The sequence below is a fragment of the Cariama cristata genome, unplaced genomic scaffold (genome assembly GCF_000690535.1).
Source record: "Cariama cristata isolate BGI_N322 unplaced genomic scaffold, ASM69053v1 scaffold8995, whole genome shotgun sequence".
Lineage (NCBI taxonomy): Eukaryota > Metazoa > Chordata > Aves > Cariamiformes > Cariamidae > Cariama > Cariama cristata.
In genome coordinates this window covers 16,915-33,975 of record NW_009615729.1, presented here as the reverse complement: position 1 = coordinate 33,975, position 17,061 = coordinate 16,915, and the positions used below count along the sequence as shown (strand labels likewise).

Sequence of the window (17,061 nt, the reverse complement as noted above, 5' to 3'; positions counted from 1 at the left end):
GCATTCCTCTGACAAAGAGGTCCCCTGGCATCTGGAAAACTATCCAATTACAACTTAAACTTTAAGCAGGGGTGACTGGCTGAAGGTGGAAGTCTCAAAGAGTGTTGGGAAAAGAGAAAGAAATGGTGCAAGAGAGGGCTTCATTTTTCTGTCATGAGTAAAGTGAGAATTACACCTGTCCTTAAGTTTTGTGGTGAGTGGAGCCAAGGTCCCTGGGGTCTGGCTTGGACCTGCTTGCTTTCCTTTCTTCTTCTGCTTCTCTCTTGCTTTCTTTTGTTATATTGAGACCACATATTTATACGAAAAACTTACATAGATTCTTACAGAGTCGTCTTAGATTTGCATGTGTTCTCAAAAAAGGGTCCTTAACTTCAAAGCTCAGTTTGGGGCAGGACTGGCAGAAAATAAACAATTGCTGTTAAACGGGCAGAGTCCAGGGAGCAGTAGATGGCTGCTCCTGGGAGCAAAAGGGAGGCTCCAGAGAGTCATTGCTGTGGAAATCCCACCCCGAGCGGGATGATCAAGAGCTAGCAGCTCTTCCTAGCTCTCTCTAGGTACTGGGAGTTGTCCACAGGAGGAGACTGTGTAACCGTGCCTGGAAGAAGTAGTGCGTGATCATCCCCTCCCGTCCCAAGCCTATCCGAGGTATCGTGATCCCTGAGCTGGCACCAGGGTGTCCAGTTGCTTCAGAGGCGTTCAAGATTGACTGCCAGTCAAGCCCATTTACTCTTCTTTGTTGCCAACAGCTTCTGCCCGACTCGCCCATAGGCATGGCTGGGCAAACCTTCGTAGCTTCAGAGCTGACCTTCTGCTTCAGCCAGCATGACCGAGTCAGTGGATTGCCTGGGCGCAAGCTGACAACTCTACGTTACAAGGGACTTCTTGGCGCTGTGATATCTAATTGTGATTACAAGTATTATACTTTTTTCTCTTAAAGATTGGCGTCGTGATAGAGAAAAGAGAGATGATCATGATGAAGTGTGCAGCGTGAGAAGTGAGGGTGGCAGCGTCCGAGGATTCTCCAGAGGCAGAGGAAGAGGTAGAGGCAGAGGAAGAGGACGAGCCAGAGGAAACCCCAGAAGTATGCAAAGAAAGTAGATGCTTAGCAAAAAATTTAGAACTATGCTTATAATGTTGTTGTTTGCACATGAAGTAAGAGTTGTCTCAAAAAAGATATCTGTAACAATACAGTAAAGTAGCTTGAGTCTTTTTAAATTCAGATGGTGAAAACCAACAGTAAAATAGCAGTGTGTATCATGCCTTAAAAATATTTGTGTGCTGGATTTAATATTTTTCATCATCTTTCTTTTATGTTCTCCTTTATTTTGAAGTGAACTTTGAATATTCACTTGGTTATCAAGAACTGTATGGTGAAAGAACTGACCAAATATTTCAACCTGAGCTTAATGCTGGTGTGATGTATTACTATAGTGATGGAACAGGAGTGCAGATGTATTCTGTGGATGAAGCACTTCTCAAAGAATATATAAAACATCAAATGTAAGTAGACTGTTTAATGTACTAATATTTTTAGGGATCTAGTTAAGATAAAATAACTCTTTTCAAACAGTGTTTAATCCTTATTATCCATATAAAGATGGAGATTAAGGCGTTTCACTTTAACTTTTTGATTTGACCATTATCAGTGCCTGCTTGAATTTATTCACTAGTGGGGTGGAAAAACTTGAGTGATGGGGAGGACTTTTAAGGAAGCTGTTCTGCGTCTTGTGCTGTAGTCTGGCTCTAACTCATATACCTGCTTTATTTATGGTACGTAGCCCTCTCTTTATGTTGTCATGTAACTGAGATATGGATGTCTCTGAGCTTGTGCTTTTGAGTACTGTTGGTCTGTTTGCCTATAAAGCTCTTTCTTGGGTGATGTAGCTAGACGTTTCCCTTATTTGCTCTCAATTTCACTTTGAGAAGTCTTGTTAGTTTTATGTTTTCAGAGTGTTTCACCTGAAACATTTAACTGAAAGAGAGTAGTTTTGCAATGATACTTGATTTTTCAATAATCTGAAATGTTTACTTTCTCGTGTACACCATTAGGCAATGAGAAACCATCTGGAAGACTGATTATCACCAGGAGACAAGTCAAAAAGGGCCTGGAAACCGCTAGTTCATTTTAAAGAGACAGTTTCCACCACTGGCAGATATTTCATCCTCTGTACTTGCAACGGCATTTCTCTGCGATGCCTTTGTGGTGGTTTTGGATTGCCCTTGTATTCCATAAAGCAACTTGCTTATTTTATTCTTGCTTCTTTTGTTACAGTTGACGCAAAAAGGAAGAGAAAAGCCTCTTTAAGGGCAGAAAGTATCTGGCATGTGGCTATCAACTTCAAAACTTCTATTGCAGTCTTTTTTGTTACTCTTGCTGCCAGGCCCCTATGAGACCTGACAGTGGACATGTACCCCCATGTCAGGACAATCGGCCTGCACTGTCCTCAGACAAGTGAGGGAGGAGCACAGACACTCCACTGTTGGCCAGATTTCTGGGCATGCAGTGTAGAATCCAGACCTTCTAAGGTAGGACATGATGATGTCCCCCTCTGCTGAGAAAAATGTCAGTTACAGCATTGGTCACATCTGACTTCTGGTTATATTTGTATTTTATTGTAGCAACAAGAGGTTGGCAGGTGTCAATAGAAGACTTGACTTGGCTGGCTAACCAGAGCCATTGGTTGCTTGTCTGATATGAACTCCTAAGGCAGTTTGATTATGGAGTTTGCTTTCCATGAGAGAGAGGGAGATTCTTGAGCAGGTTTAGAATACCACTTCACTATTTTCATGCTCCTTTTTTAAAAAAAAAAAAGTGGTTTTTTTAATCTATTCGCTTTTTTTATCACATTAAAATTGATGGGAAACAGGCTTTATTCATCAATTACCTATTATTAACTTCTAAATGGAGATGGTTTTGTCTGCCCTTCATAATTTAGTTATAAAATATTAGAGTGACTATGCCAAAGAAGGAAGCATATACAAAATAAAACTACACAGAACTGTGAAGACACAGAGTTCCTTCTGGAGTCCAAGATAAATCAGGATATATTAGAGAAGTGAGATTGGTTTGAATCCTAGTGAATTGATGAATTTTAAAACAATTTACTTGCTTAATAGGGAAAAATCTTAGAGATTGTGTCCAACGGAGTTGATGTCCAATTACAGTAAGAAATACACTGCTATCAAGCAGTTTATGCTTGTCCCAAGAACCAGCTTGATGTGCAAGAGAGTAATATTTGTATTACATATAAAAATATCTTTAATGTTTTTTATTACAGGCTGAAGTTGTCAGCCTGAAAAATTTCAGTGTTTATCAACTTCTCAGTCTGCAACATGCAGTAGAACTCTATTTAAAGTCCTCTTTCTTTAAAAAATAAGTGAAAAAATGTTCAGACATGCATCCAAGTCTGCATCAATTCAAGAATAAGCGAAGGGACTATGAGGAAAATGAAAAGCTGGAGGGGGTGTGTGTGTGTTTAGGCTTATCCCTCTACTTGGAGCGAACTTGTGAGTTGTCTTCATTTATCATTAATGGTCTTTCACATTCCTTTTTCTAGAGTGATGGACATCAAATGAGGCAGTTTGAGTCAAGTTCAGTCATTGTCCATTTCTGCTTGTGGAATTTTTAACTAGGTGAATCGTTACAAGATTTTACCTTTACTGTATGACTGTAAAGGTAACATTAGTAAAATGTTGGTATATGACTTTTGTGCTTGCTTCTAGATTGGGAGGGGAACAGAAATGTAGCAGTTCAGAACAGTAAATAGGATATTCTTGAAAGAAACCTTCTCTTCATGCACAGTTGCTTGACTGATCAATTTACTTAGCTCTGAATAAGAGCTTAATTCTCCAAAAGCCTTTTTCTTTTCTCTGTTTGAATTAATGGCAATGTTTTCATTTGTTGTATTGTCCAACTTTGAGACTTTATATTCATTCTGTCTTGGAGCTGAGTGTTTCATATAGAGAGCTTTTACTTTGAATTTCTTTAGCTACCAAAAAATTAGAGAAAGAAATGGTATCAAGCTTCTCCTTGGGTCAATGATGGCATCAGAGTCCTCTCCTCTTGGTAACTTTGGCCTTGATCCCAACTTCGCTGGAGACACTTAGCATTTTATACTTTTTTGGAATTAGAATTAACTTTTATTTACATTTGCATGTGTGGTTTTTTTCTCAGCATTTTAATGCCCTCTTGTCTTATTTTTGCACTACCTCTGTTTTTATGTCATAGAATTTTAATTGCTGTCCATTAAATATTTCACTATGTACGTCTTCCTGAACCTGATGAGGAGTAGTATTCCTTGGATGTAATGTGTAAAATCATGGTATGATGTGTAAACTCTGTGAAAGGCCTAGATTTAGTCGTCATGATTAAATTGGGTTTTTTCCCATTCTTTTTCATAGGAAGTTTTCTCGTTCCCTTGCTTTGTGTGACAGATCATGATTTGAATTTCTTTCTTTTTCCCTTCACTAAGTATAAAATATCTTGACACTCTGATCATTTCATAGAGCAGCTTCATTGTGTAAGATGATTTGTCTCTCTGCTGTTTCTTTGTCCCCTGTCTCTCTTGTTCTGTGGTATTGTCAGATTCCTGAAATGGTCCTTGTCCCTCATGTCTTTATCCACTAAACATCATCTTTTCTTTTAGACTTTACCTTTCTCCGTGGGCTGTTGTGCCTTTTGGTACAGTTTCATGACAAATACAACATTACTATTTTTGTTTTCTCATCTTCCCACAAGCATGCTTGAAGTATAATACATATATGTGCCTCAACACTCAGATAGGATACTTACACCTTCTAATGTACTGGAATCTGGGAAAAGAAAAGGTACAGTTCAGGATGGAGGTGCACTGATACTGCTGTGTGGGAAATAACTTCTGCCCTGACTGTAAGCAGTCGTTGGCCTTCCTCTATGTGGAGGCTCAGAGAATGTTGTTTCCTTCTGTTCATGTAAGTAATAAGGGAGGGGATGGGTGAAAGAAAAATTGAGCATAGTTTTTCCTTCTGCAGTTCATGTACGCAAATGTAACAAGGCTTTGATTTGTACCCCTGTGTACTGTACTGGATCATAAGGCTTTCGTACCATGTCGACCATGCATGCTGTTCTGTAAGTCTCGCTTATAACGATGCACCTGTTGAAAGAATGGTTTTGTCAATGACAAAGTATACTCTGTTTTTAATGGAAGACTTTAACAAGGAATCTCTAAGCTGCTGTTCTAGGATTTTCTTTAACCTATAATGGGCTCATATTTGTATGTTTCTTTCTGCAGTGAGTATTATTTCAGCACAGAAAATTTGGAAAGAGACTTCTTTCTGAGGAGAAAGATGGACCAACAAGGATTTCTGCCCGTTTCATTGATTGCTAGCTTCCGTCGCATGCAAGCTCTGACTACAAACGCTGCACTGATTTTGGAGGTAAAATAATTCAGAAGTGTATATGTAGAAAGTTGCTTGGTCAATTTTGTACTGCCATTTAAAGTCAGTGCTATGGAGTTAAGAAAGATTTCTGTTTGCGATGGCAAGGATTTTATAAAGAGGCTATAAATGGCAGAGTTTGTGGGTTTTTTCTTTTTTTGGACGGTGCTGGATACATCAAGTTTTAAAAGTTATAATATGTTTGTCATGCAGGCCCTAAAAGACAGCACAGAAGTTGAAACTGTGGATCAGATGATAAGAAAAAAGGTTAATCCAGAAAAGTGGCCAATTCCAGGTCCTCCTCCGTGCAGTCTGCCACCAACTGACTTTTCTCAGCTCATCAATTGTCCAGAATTCATACCAGGCCAAATTTTTGGCTCACATACTGGTAAAGGATTTTTTTATAGAAACATAGGTTTAGGACTGTCTATCTAGCCTAGGAAGTTTGCCTCTTGATACTGATTTCATAATAGAAGTTGTACATTTGGTAACGGTTTATTCAGCTGATATGCTTGTCAGCCGTGCAGTTGCCAAGTCACATGGCTGGCACCGCTGATGTGAAGTAGATAAAAATGTCTCTTTTGTGTTACGGCTGTGACCGTTCTCCGTAATATAGTGGGATGGACTGTACTCCTTTAGTAGGAGTAGCAGAAGTAGTAATAGTAATCTTAAGTTAGTTGTAAAATCTGCTTTATTTTGGTAGCAGCTGAACGTTAACTCTTTATTTGGTGTATCCTGGTTCTGGATGGGGATCTCATTCTCACTATTAATGGGGAGATGGCTTTGTTCGCTGACAACACTTGGCAAGGAGATCTTTTACTAAACTGTGTTGGCTGGAATTAAATGGGAAGAATGAAGACTGAGTAAGGCAGCCATCCGTAGAGCCGGAGTATGGTGTGGAGAAAACATGTCCCTAATGATGCTGCTCTTGTTTTCTAAATGATGCATAATTTCTCTCAGGCTGTTAGAAACTTTCCACGTACATAAGTTGCTAGAATCAATCTTTTCCTAAAACGTTGAGTGAGCTGTGAAAAGCTATCTCCGAAAAAAATGAAAAGAAATTCTGCTGATCAGTGTTATATTTGAGCAGAAAGGTAGAAAAATGGTAGCTGCAGTTCAAAGAAAGACTAGTGAAACAATTTAAACCGTAGAGCCGGAGTATGGTGTGGAGAAAACATGTCCCTAATGATGCTGCTCTTGTTTTCTAAATGATGCATAATTTCTCTCAGGCTGTTAGAGACTTTCCACGTACATAAGTTGCTAGAATCAATCTTTTCCTAAAATGTTGAGTGAGCTGTGAAAAGCTGTCTCCGAAAAATGAAAAGAAATTCTGCTGATCAGTGTTATATTTGAGCAGAAAGGTAGAAAAATGGTAGCTGCAGTTCAAAGAAAGACTAGTGAAACAATTTAAAAAACAAAACAAAACAAAAAACCAACCAAAAAAAACCAAACCACCAAACACCCAACCAACAGCAAAACAACCACAACAGGAACTGAACTACTGTTTTCCACTGCTAGAGTCTGCACCAAGTTCCCCGAGAATGGGAAGCCCACTGAATCCGAAGGAAAACACTGAAACAACTAATTTTCGGGTAATGTCTAAAGGATTGTCTACAAGCTTGCCTGATTTGGACTCTGAACCTTGGATAGAAGTGAAGAAGAGGCATCGTGCATCCACAGTCAAACTAAAGGTAAAATCAAAAACCTTTAAGTTATGTTTATTTAAACAGATGCAAAAACTGCCAACTTTGACACTGTACTGTAGAACAAGATTTTTCACGTCTTAATGTATGTGATGCTTGATAATGCAGTACAGTTAGTCTGTGTACTTCTCATTGTACCAGACCTAGAGTAACTAAATGCATTTAAAATCATGATCCAAAGCTCACTGAAATGAAAAGAAAATATTGGTGTGTTTTTTCTGCTGAGGGACAGTTGTACCTGTTGATTATTGAAAAATGTATTGTAATGTGCATTGAGAATTGTTCTAAAAGCTTATGGCAGAATTATTTAGAACAGTAATTTGCTTAATAAACACCTGAAAGTGGCTGTATTGTTTCTAATTCCTGTACATTTCTTTATTGAAAATGTTTCATCGTGATCTATTTATTTCTCATTTGGATAATTGCTATCCAATTCAAATATAAAATGCATCACCTTCTCTAACCTAGGAAAGTGTTCCTGTACCTGATCAAACATCAGATCAACAACAGCCACCCCCACCTCCAGAGGAACAAGAACAAGAAGAACTTGATTTTTTGTTTGATGAAGAGATGGAACAAATTCAAGGTCGGAAGAATAAATTTACTGATTGGTCGGACAGCGATTCTGATTATGAAATTAATGATCAGGACGTAAACAAGATTTTGATTGTAACACAGACACCACCATATATGAGAAAACATCCTGGTGGAGATCGTACCGGCAACCATGTATGCCGTGCAAAAATTACATCAGAACTTGCTAAAGTTATTAACGATGGCTTATACTACTATGAACAGGATTTGTGGATGGAGCAGAGTGAAAATGACACTGTGATGAAGGTAACTCTCTTCATTTTTGACCTGAAAACCATGCCTGTCCAAACAGTTCCAGAATTGATTTCAGCCATCTGCTACTTAATTGTAAAATGCTACCCTTCTTTGAAAGAAAAGTGACAGTAGTTGAATTTACAGGTCTATTGAATTCCTTTACTTAGATAATGTTGTAAACAGTTGAAAGCAAAACCAGCAAGTTTTTCTTGTCACAGATTTGACTAAAAACATTGAATGAATATTGGGTTTAGAACTATTTTTAACATTTTGGATATGGTTCAACTTGTCCAGTGTTTTCTTGTTCTATGAATAGTCTGTTTCATAACACTTGCAAACCCCTGCTAGAGGGGAAAGAGGCACATTTCTGAGAAGAGATAGTAAGAGAGGAAGGTAATACGGTCATTTTAAAGTAGTTTTATATTAAGGTGCTGTTTGCCTTGTGGCTTGTTAGAATGATAGCTCCATGAGCAAATGAAACTTGGGGTTGCACACCTTATTATAGAAACCCTTTTATTTCCTAGCCTGTACACGGGCCCCTGTCTTTGAGGCTTTCCAAACTTTGCAAGGAGATTGTCAGCTTTGTGATTTTTTTTTAATTTTTTTTTTATAAAAATATTACTAAGCAGCTGTAAAATGACAGATGAGTTGAACTCCAGCACGGCAAAGGCAGAGGTCAACATGGCACGCTGCAGTCCTGTACCTTACTGCTCTTGGTTTAATAAGAAACCCCTTCTTTTGTGCAAGCGAGCCCAGCGAGATGCACGTCTGTAGCAATCCCACTGTAGGTGTTAGGTGTACAGAAATGTAAAGTTACTTGAATGCTAAGCTTTATTTGTGCACAAGGGTAAAGGTGGGGAGGGGGGAAAGTAGCTTAAAGGGCAAATGGAGCGTGTGGGTACAAAAAAAGAGCTAACAAAGGTAGAAATGGATGTTGAGAGTAAGAGCAAGAAATAAAGGTAGAATTCAGCGTATGGACTTTCTATGACAAAGGAAATGGACCAAGAAAACCGGCAAACTGGAAGAGGACAGTGAGAAATGGCACACAACAAGAGAAAATATTTTTGGTTTTGTTATATTCTTGATGGTTTAAACAAGATTTTTCACACACAGCATGCACGCATGCGTGTGTCCCACCCCGCCTTCAGCTGAGTAGGGGCTTGAGTAAGATAAATTTTTAAAAATTTAAGAAAAAAAAACAACCCCAACAAACCACTTCCTTTACTAATGTTGGCTTTTCTTTAGATGTAGCCTGAGGAAGGGAGCAGGGCCTCTTCTGCTCCCCTAAATTGCCAGGGCCCTCCTCGGCACACTTATTGCAGAATAAGGAAGGTTTGGGGCTTGGCAAGGGGTGGGACCTCAGTCGTTCCTATTTCTTATTTGTCTGTGAAAATTTGGGTGTAGATGGCCTTACCTGCCTCCATTCGCCCCTTTGGTGTAACTCTTTCTTTTGGCTGGTGCAGCGTGAGCTGCGTTAGGTTATACCTGGTGTTCACGGCAACCGTTTCTACAGTGTGTCTTAGAGACTCCTTCCATCGTCCTGAAAAGAAATCTGTGCTGGCTGGCTGTGGGTAGTTGTGGGTCACTTCTGGCTTGTGTGTGTTCTCTCGTATGAAATTCACCTGTTTCTCGGGATGATATCCATTATCACGCTTTGCGTTGACAGTATGCTTTTTCTAATTCAGCAAGAGATTGAGAACTTTAAGAAGTTAAATCTCATTAGTAAGGAAGAGTTTGATAGTCTTGCACCAGAACCCATTGCTGATCCAACCCAAGAAGTTCTTCCAGGACCTCCAGGGTTGCAGAAAGGTAAGTAATACGTATTTGTTTTTAGAATCTCTGTAATAAAGAACAATTCTGTAGGTGTGTTTAACTCTTTCTGCCTGTGTCGTATCTTAATTTGGGTTCAGTCAGCAGTCTGAGGGGCTTTTTCTTTGCTAATTTTTCAGATTGTCAGCTCTTCATCTGTAGTGTGGTTTCCATTGAATTAGAAGCAGCTGGTAGGCGTACTTTTCAGGATATATAAGAGCATCAAAAGGCAGCGTTCTATTTTGTTGTCACATTATACCAACACCAGGTGCTTTTTGTGTAACTTGGCATTTCCAATGTGTAAAGTAATAGCTAGTGATGTTGTGAAACATTTTCTAGAAAGCAGTATTTTTGTGGGAAATGGGGATAGAACAGAGTGAGATTAGAAGAATTTTCTGCTTGTATCGTAACCTTACTGAGAAGTCACAATGTCCAAATCTTATCTTTTGAGGTATTTCTGAGATAGTAGTAGTATTAACATTTACTAGGATACATGCTAATAGCATCTTTAAAGTAGTTGAAGAAAACCACCTCACTAAACCCACCACCTCACCAAAAAGCAAGAACGAGGTTACACTTTCACCAATGTTTATTTTTCATTACTTTGCTAGTGTAGACACACAAGGACAAGCAGGTAAGAAAGAAGTGGTTTTAAATTTTCTAGCAAAGACATGCTTGAAACATTACTTCATAGCTTTGAGCAGTTTGTCCTTCTACACCAAGTGCTTTTATTTATTTGATTATCCTTTGGGGATGATGCAGGTCACTTGAAACGAAACAGGCCTTTAAGATAGTAGATACCAAGGGAGCTTAGGCTTTGCAATCCTAAGTTTCTTTTGAAAACAAATGTTTCCTCCTTCCTGCCTCAGATTTAGCAGTGGAGCTGGCTTGTAATTTAAGTATCGAAGTACCTCCAACGTCAGCAATAGCTCGATCGCTGCCAACAGCAGTTCCAGATTCCCCCTGTGTTCACCCTGGCGTCACCCCACGAACACCTCGCACCCCGAGGCTGCAGGATCCCAACAAAACACCCAGGTTCTACCCTGTGGTTAAAGAAGCACGATCCGTTGATGTAAAGGTAAAAGTAAAGATGCAATATCTTTTTAAAAACCAGAAGAAGCCTATAAAGCTGATGCCTGTGCGTATGATTTAACAAGAATGAAAAGGCAAAAAATGCAATGCTTGTACTTTTTTATTGTTTCTCTTCAACATATTTACCATGTTTCATTCTTTTTTTATTTCTACAAAATGGTTTCCAAGTTTTCTCTGTAACATTTCAGCAAGGACTTTTGAGAAAAAGTGTAATGTCTAAAGGCTTTTAATTTCTTACATAAGACTAATCTTTAGGTTATGAAACTGGGGTGTTGTGACTTTATAAAGTGTTAGATAGAATATAAAATTTTTAGAACTTTGTTTTAAGAGGGAGAGAATGCATGAAATTAAATTAGGGAAATAAATACTTCATTTACTTTCTTAGACTCCAAGAAAAAGAAAAACACGACACAGTACAAATCCTCCCTTAGAATGCCATGTTGGTTGGGTGATGGATTCCAGAGACCACAGGCCGAGAACTTCCTCTGTGAGGTAAATTTGTTTGTCGTAGAAAATTTGTTTGCGATGTCATTAGTTCTTACTGCTAATGGAGAAATAGGCTACCATAAAAGACAATTCATAAATAGAGTGGAAGCAAGAAAAGAGCCATCAAGAAAGGCAAAACAATAGAATAGAAAGCTATCTGGAAGTAAGCTAGTTAGTCCAACTACGTTCACTAAGTTGTTTCTTGATCCACAATATAGTAGTAGTAATATTACTTGAAGTACTGATGTTTACTTCAGGGATTTTTGCCTTGAAGTGGTCATTTAAAATCAGGCACTACAGTAAGGTTTAATTATCATCATCCAAAACTGCCTGGGTTTTTTTTGACATGTTAGCACAGAATCCGATTCTCTTGAGGTACACCCAAAAGCAGATGACTGGGACCCCAGGCACGCGTTGTAGCAGTCGGCAGGTGACTGTCCTCTCCTGACAGCTCTTGCGTGGATCAGAATGGTTGAAAACTGATTCTGTAGAAAAGCACTCTTTATAGGACAGAAATACGTTGTGGTATTTTACGTTCGTTTTGTTTTAATTCAGCAGTTCCAATGCTTCGCCTTCAGAAGGAGCTCCGCTAGCAGGAAGTTACGGGTGTACTCCAAATTCTCTTCCAAAATTTCAGCATCCTTCTCATGAACTGTTAAAGGAAAATGGCTTTACTCAACAGGTGTACCACAAGTATCGTCGCAGGTGTCTAACGGGTAAGCTGCTAAATGTGCTTCCTAAAATTTTAGGTAGAAGTTACCAGGTGTCATCTGATACCAGTTTTTCTCCTCCTTAATTTTTCTTGGGAAAGGAAAGCAAAATTTATTTGATGCTTCTATTTTATGAACTCTGCTTTCCATTTAACTTTACATTCCCTGACAAAAAAAAATTACCCTCAGAATTAAACTTAAGTTACCGGAAGATCTTGTGTATGTATTACTAATGGAAAAGCACTTGAAAGTATTCTGCTGAAAAATTAAAAACAGCTTTGTGTGGGCTTTTTTTTTCCTTTCTTTTTTCTTCCAGAGAGGAAACGGTTGGGAATCGGCCAGTCCCAAGAAATGAACACACTTTTTCGTTTCTGGTCCTTTTTTCTGAGAGATCACTTTAACAAGAAAATGTATGAAGAATTCAAACAACTTGCTCTAGATGATGCAAAAGAACACTACAGGTATTCGCTTTTTCCTGCAAGTTAGAAACCGTTCAGGTCTCACCATTTGTTTTAATGACTGTGAAGTTTACGGACATTGGAAGTGACCATTTTTAGTGTTGGCTTTGACTCTGTAAATCTTTAAAATATCAGTCTGTATAAGTTATTTTTATGCTAAAAATCAGTTTGTATATATTTATGCTTTGCAGGTAAGTTGGGAAATGCTGCACATTTAGCTATTTGTAATCAGTCCTGAATTCTACAAAACTCTGTAGCTTGTTGACCGTGACAAGTCAGCCCTGTACTTACCAACACTCGTAAGATTCTTCCTTCCATGGGTGAAGACATTCTTAACCTCATTCAGTTTGTTCAAACTGCTTCTTGCCTTACAAAAACACCAGAAAACTGACCACAGAGGAAATTACTGTTGCCCCTTCAGCTCTTTGATGCTGTTCCCTTCCTTTCACCCAGTTCCCCCTGTCTCTTTTTCTCTTAGTCAAAGAGCCAAGGTAGCCCAGCGGTTTGAGAGCCAAGTGAGGAAGTTCTGGCTATGGAAACCCTCAATTTCGGATGTGTTATCTGAGGCTGCACAGTGGTGGTCCCTTGGGCGCAAAGGCGGCTTTAATAAAACCTTGTGTCTCTGCTCTGAGCTTTCTTGATGCTCTGTGATTATCCAAGGATACATTTACCAGGAGGAGGTTCAGAAGGCTCGTAAGGGCACTATGGTGGCAGCAGATGAATGCAGAACGGGAGGAGGTCCAACTCCTCTCTGGAGGCCCATGGCGGCTCTGGTGACGGTGTGGCAGCCAAAGCCAGAGCGTTACTAAATACGGAGCCAGAAACCCTGGTGCTGGGCTGTGCGGGAGCTGGAAGAACACCAAGTCCTGCCCTACACGTTGGGTTTTGCACTGACTTTTGGTCCGACCCACTGTGTTGGTTTGACGTTGAAACTTTGTGTATACAGATGTACTGAGAACGCAAAAGCATTTGTCTTCGTTGTGTAAGCGTGCATAGTCTCTGTAGTTCGTAAGTTGAAAAGGTGGGACAAACTGGATTTTCCTAAGTCAGTTTTGATTATTTGTGAAGATGCTTCAGAACAATAGGTCGATTAAAAAATGATGTGAAAAGGAAGTGTTTTCTATGAGATTTACCTAAATGCAAGGAGAGACTGAAAACTTGCATCCTTCTGAGGAATGAGCAGCATACGTAAAAGGTTTTTGTTCCTCTGTTCTGTTACAGGTACGGATTGGAATGCTTGTTTAGATTTTACAGCTATGGCCTAGAAAAGAAATTCAGGCAAGAAATATTCAAGGATTTCCAGGAAGAAACGAAGAGAGACTATGAAGCTGGTAACTATCATAGGCCAGTCACTGCTCACACCAGGGTAACTTTGGTTGGGGGAGAATCCCAATTCCTTGGCACTGACTTGTTCACTAACCCAAGAGCAGCTTTTGTTCATGTTCCTTCTATCTTCAGTTCTCTTAAACATGTAGTTACCAGTGAATAATTAAGTGTTTAATGAAATCTGACCTCTGTAATTGGTAAAATTACCTTTTTCTGTTATTAGGTCAGCTATATGGACTGGAAAAATTTTGGGCTTATCTAAAATACTCTCAGCACAAGACTCCAGCCATTGACCCCAAACTGCAAGAATACCTTAGTAAATTTAAGAGACTGGAGGACTTCAGAGTGGATGTAAGTTTCAGTACCTCTTTTAAATAAGTATTTGGTGTACGAATATTTTTACTGCAAAGTAAACCGAGAACAGTACTTCATTTCTCAAAAAGGCAGCTTTACGAATCCTGTTAATGATTCATAATCCTGAAAAAGCATGATTAAAAAAAATAATTTCAAATGAAAAATGCAGTTTTGTTCTAGATGTTCTGTTTTGAACCAAAGTACGGTGCTGAGGTGTGTGGTGGCTAAAATGTAGAAAGCGTTGATGCATTTTCGTTGTGTAATGAAATAAACAGCAAAAAATAGCTTATTTGTCATCTGGTAAGACTGATGACTTCTATTCTGCTTAAGAATTTGGCAAATGAATTAATGCCCAACTGGCATTTCTTAATGAGGTGTGACAGGCATTGTCCTTGCTGAGACTTCAGGTGCCAAATCCAAGGTTTCCTTCCTGTAGAAGGCGGAATTGTTAACCTGTGGGATTCCAGCATGTGGTGCTGCCGTGCTTTTCCTAACTGGGGTATGGCGCGCTACATGACCGTCATCCTCTGTAATCCTCCACTTTCTAGGAGTTGGGGCAGACATTTGGGAGGTGAGGATTTAATAATGCTGTAAGACTGTTTGAAGTCCCTAGTTACGTCATGCACTTGCTCTTCTAGCTAAATGGCCAGGAAAACTTTAGAATATCATCAGTGAGTTGTGAATAACTAAGGTTACTAGGCGTAACAAAGGGCCTAATTATGGAATGCTCTTTTTTTAATCCTCTAAGTGTATGAAAAGGCAAATACTTGGCCTTACAGAGAAGCGTTTCAGTTTGCCAATGTTTATTTTCAGCCTCCTATTAGTGAAGAATCTGGCAGAAAGAGACCGCTTGCTGCAACAGGTGAGGATTCAGGTCATCGCAGACATCAGTCTAACTCTTCTAAAACACCTCTTGGCGCTAAACCCGCCGCTGCCCGTCAGTCCCAGGCACTGGGAAACATTACCAGTGGGAATACTGTGCAAGCATCCACAGGCCAGAACGGTGCTGCCACAAAATCTATAGAAAGCGATGTACCAGAAAAATAGACGTAGGACGAGCTTGCGCCCTTCAGAATCAACTTTGACATCGCTCTCTTAATTTGGAGATCTTCAAGGCGAGCCAATCTAATACAAGATTAAAAATGTATGGGAAGACAAAGGATTTGGATTCTGTCTTTCACAGGATTTAGTTCCAAAACACTTACCCTAGGAGAGTTGCTCTTGGTTTTGGGATCATTGGAAGGATCCTAGGGAAGATTCTCTGGCTTCAGTGTTGCTTTCTTCAAGCTTTTGTTTACAAAGAACTGCATTCCTTGCATATGCAAAAGATACTTTGGGGATGCCTTACATTTCAGCTCATATTTCTTAAAAAAAGGTATGATATACCCATGTTATTTACTGTGCTTTCTTTACCCAGATTTTCCCATTATTTGTACCAAAGCAAAAAAGATTACGTTATATGTAGATTTTTTAAATGTAAAGGAAGGGTCTACGTGATTGGTTTGCTCTTGAATCTAACTATTAAAAAGTGTGGGTTTGTGCAAAAGCACACTCGAGAATGTGCAGCTACATATGAAACTGCATTTCTGGATTCTATTTAAAGACACAGTTTCTATTTTTTTCAGGGTCTCCATAGTTAGTATTTTATTAAGTATGGAGTTTGAGTGGACATAACTGGGATAGTTTTGCAGATATTTCCTTCAGTACTGGTTCTTAATAACTCAAGCAAAAGAAAAATACAGGGGAAATGGATCTGTTGATTTCATAGTGTCTTAAATTAACATACAGTATCTACAGTTTGTGCAGGTTGTTTAAATAGCAAACTATTCAAATTATTCTTGGCTTGAGAGGTGTCTTCATTTGAATTCTCGTATGATTATGAAGTACTCTAACAGGGGAGGCATAATTTTTAATGCTTTTTTTCTCCATATTTCAAGTAATAAAAATGAGTTTGGAGGGTAACAAAGTATTCCTTGTAAATTTTATTTTTTGCTTTATTTTGCAATATCTGAATGAAGTTCTGCTTAAATTGTGCTAGCTAAGCCTAAATAATTTCAAACAGGTCTTAATACAATTTCACTGAATGCAAGTTATTCAAGCAGAAATCCATTTCTGTAGCTGAAAGATGGGGATGTTTGTATCCGGTAACTTCTTACTAACCTCACTACTTTTGTTTTTTAAAGACTCAAAAAGAACCGAGTCAGTAATGTATCTCTTGCAAGGGTAGGTGAGAAGAATTTCAGCTTTTGGTTGGTTAACTGCAGAAAACAATTAACTTAAATTTAAAAACTTCTGTCTAGCACAAATGCCTTAATCCATGAAGGTGTCCTAACGGACCGCACAGCCACGTACGGGGGTTTTAAACTTGATTCAGATCTCGGAGGTTGTAACAAGTCCATTAATTTTTCAGCTGTTGTCTTGTGAAGGGAACAAATGACAAATGTTGGCGTTGTAAAGGAGTTTGTTAGCAGTGACCTTCCCAACAGTTCATACGATGGCAATACAAAATGGAGCCTTTTGCAAATGGCCTGTTCTAAATGAATTTACATGAACGCATACCAATATTTCAAGTAATATCCTATAGATACGCTGAAGTGACACATCTCAATCCTGTGTTTGATCCATGCCTTTTGCTATCCAAGAAAATAATGCGAATGTAAATTTGGATTGAAATTGTATATACAGGTAATAGATTTAATAAGGTATTTCCTGTCACTTTTTTCATTGGAAAATGTGCAAATTAAGCTTTTAGTGTGTGTAATTTTGTGATATCTTGACAAATTTTATAAAAACAACAACAACAAAAACCTATATAGTCTTGTATATCAGCTTTTTTTTTTTTTCCCCAACGGGTGAAGAAAAATAACTTGAAAGAGGGTA

General features: G+C 38.8%; 1 protein-coding gene across 1 annotated transcript in view; it reads left to right on the top strand.

Annotated features, from left to right (window-relative positions):
- The window catches only part of LARP1B (La ribonucleoprotein domain family, member 1B), a gene marked incomplete at its 5' end in the record, with an annotated part of 24,738 nt that extends 9,510 nt beyond the window's left edge, over positions 1-15,228 (top strand). The window contains 14 exons of the mRNA XM_009699922.1: positions 938-1,081; positions 1,332-1,500; positions 5,271-5,415; positions 5,629-5,803; positions 6,934-7,106; positions 7,587-7,958; positions 9,632-9,755; positions 10,625-10,833; positions 11,233-11,339; positions 11,889-12,049; positions 12,360-12,504; positions 13,723-13,832; positions 14,051-14,178; positions 14,995-15,228. Of these exons, the coding sequence (XP_009698224.1) occupies positions 938-1,081; positions 1,332-1,500; positions 5,271-5,415; positions 5,629-5,803; positions 6,934-7,106; positions 7,587-7,958; positions 9,632-9,755; positions 10,625-10,833; positions 11,233-11,339; positions 11,889-12,049; positions 12,360-12,504; positions 13,723-13,832; positions 14,051-14,178; positions 14,995-15,228 (2,396 nt within the window). The remainder of the gene's footprint in view (positions 1-937; positions 1,082-1,331; positions 1,501-5,270; positions 5,416-5,628; positions 5,804-6,933; positions 7,107-7,586; positions 7,959-9,631; positions 9,756-10,624; positions 10,834-11,232; positions 11,340-11,888; positions 12,050-12,359; positions 12,505-13,722; positions 13,833-14,050; positions 14,179-14,994) is intronic.
- Between the last annotated feature and the right edge of the window lie 1,833 nt (positions 15,229-17,061).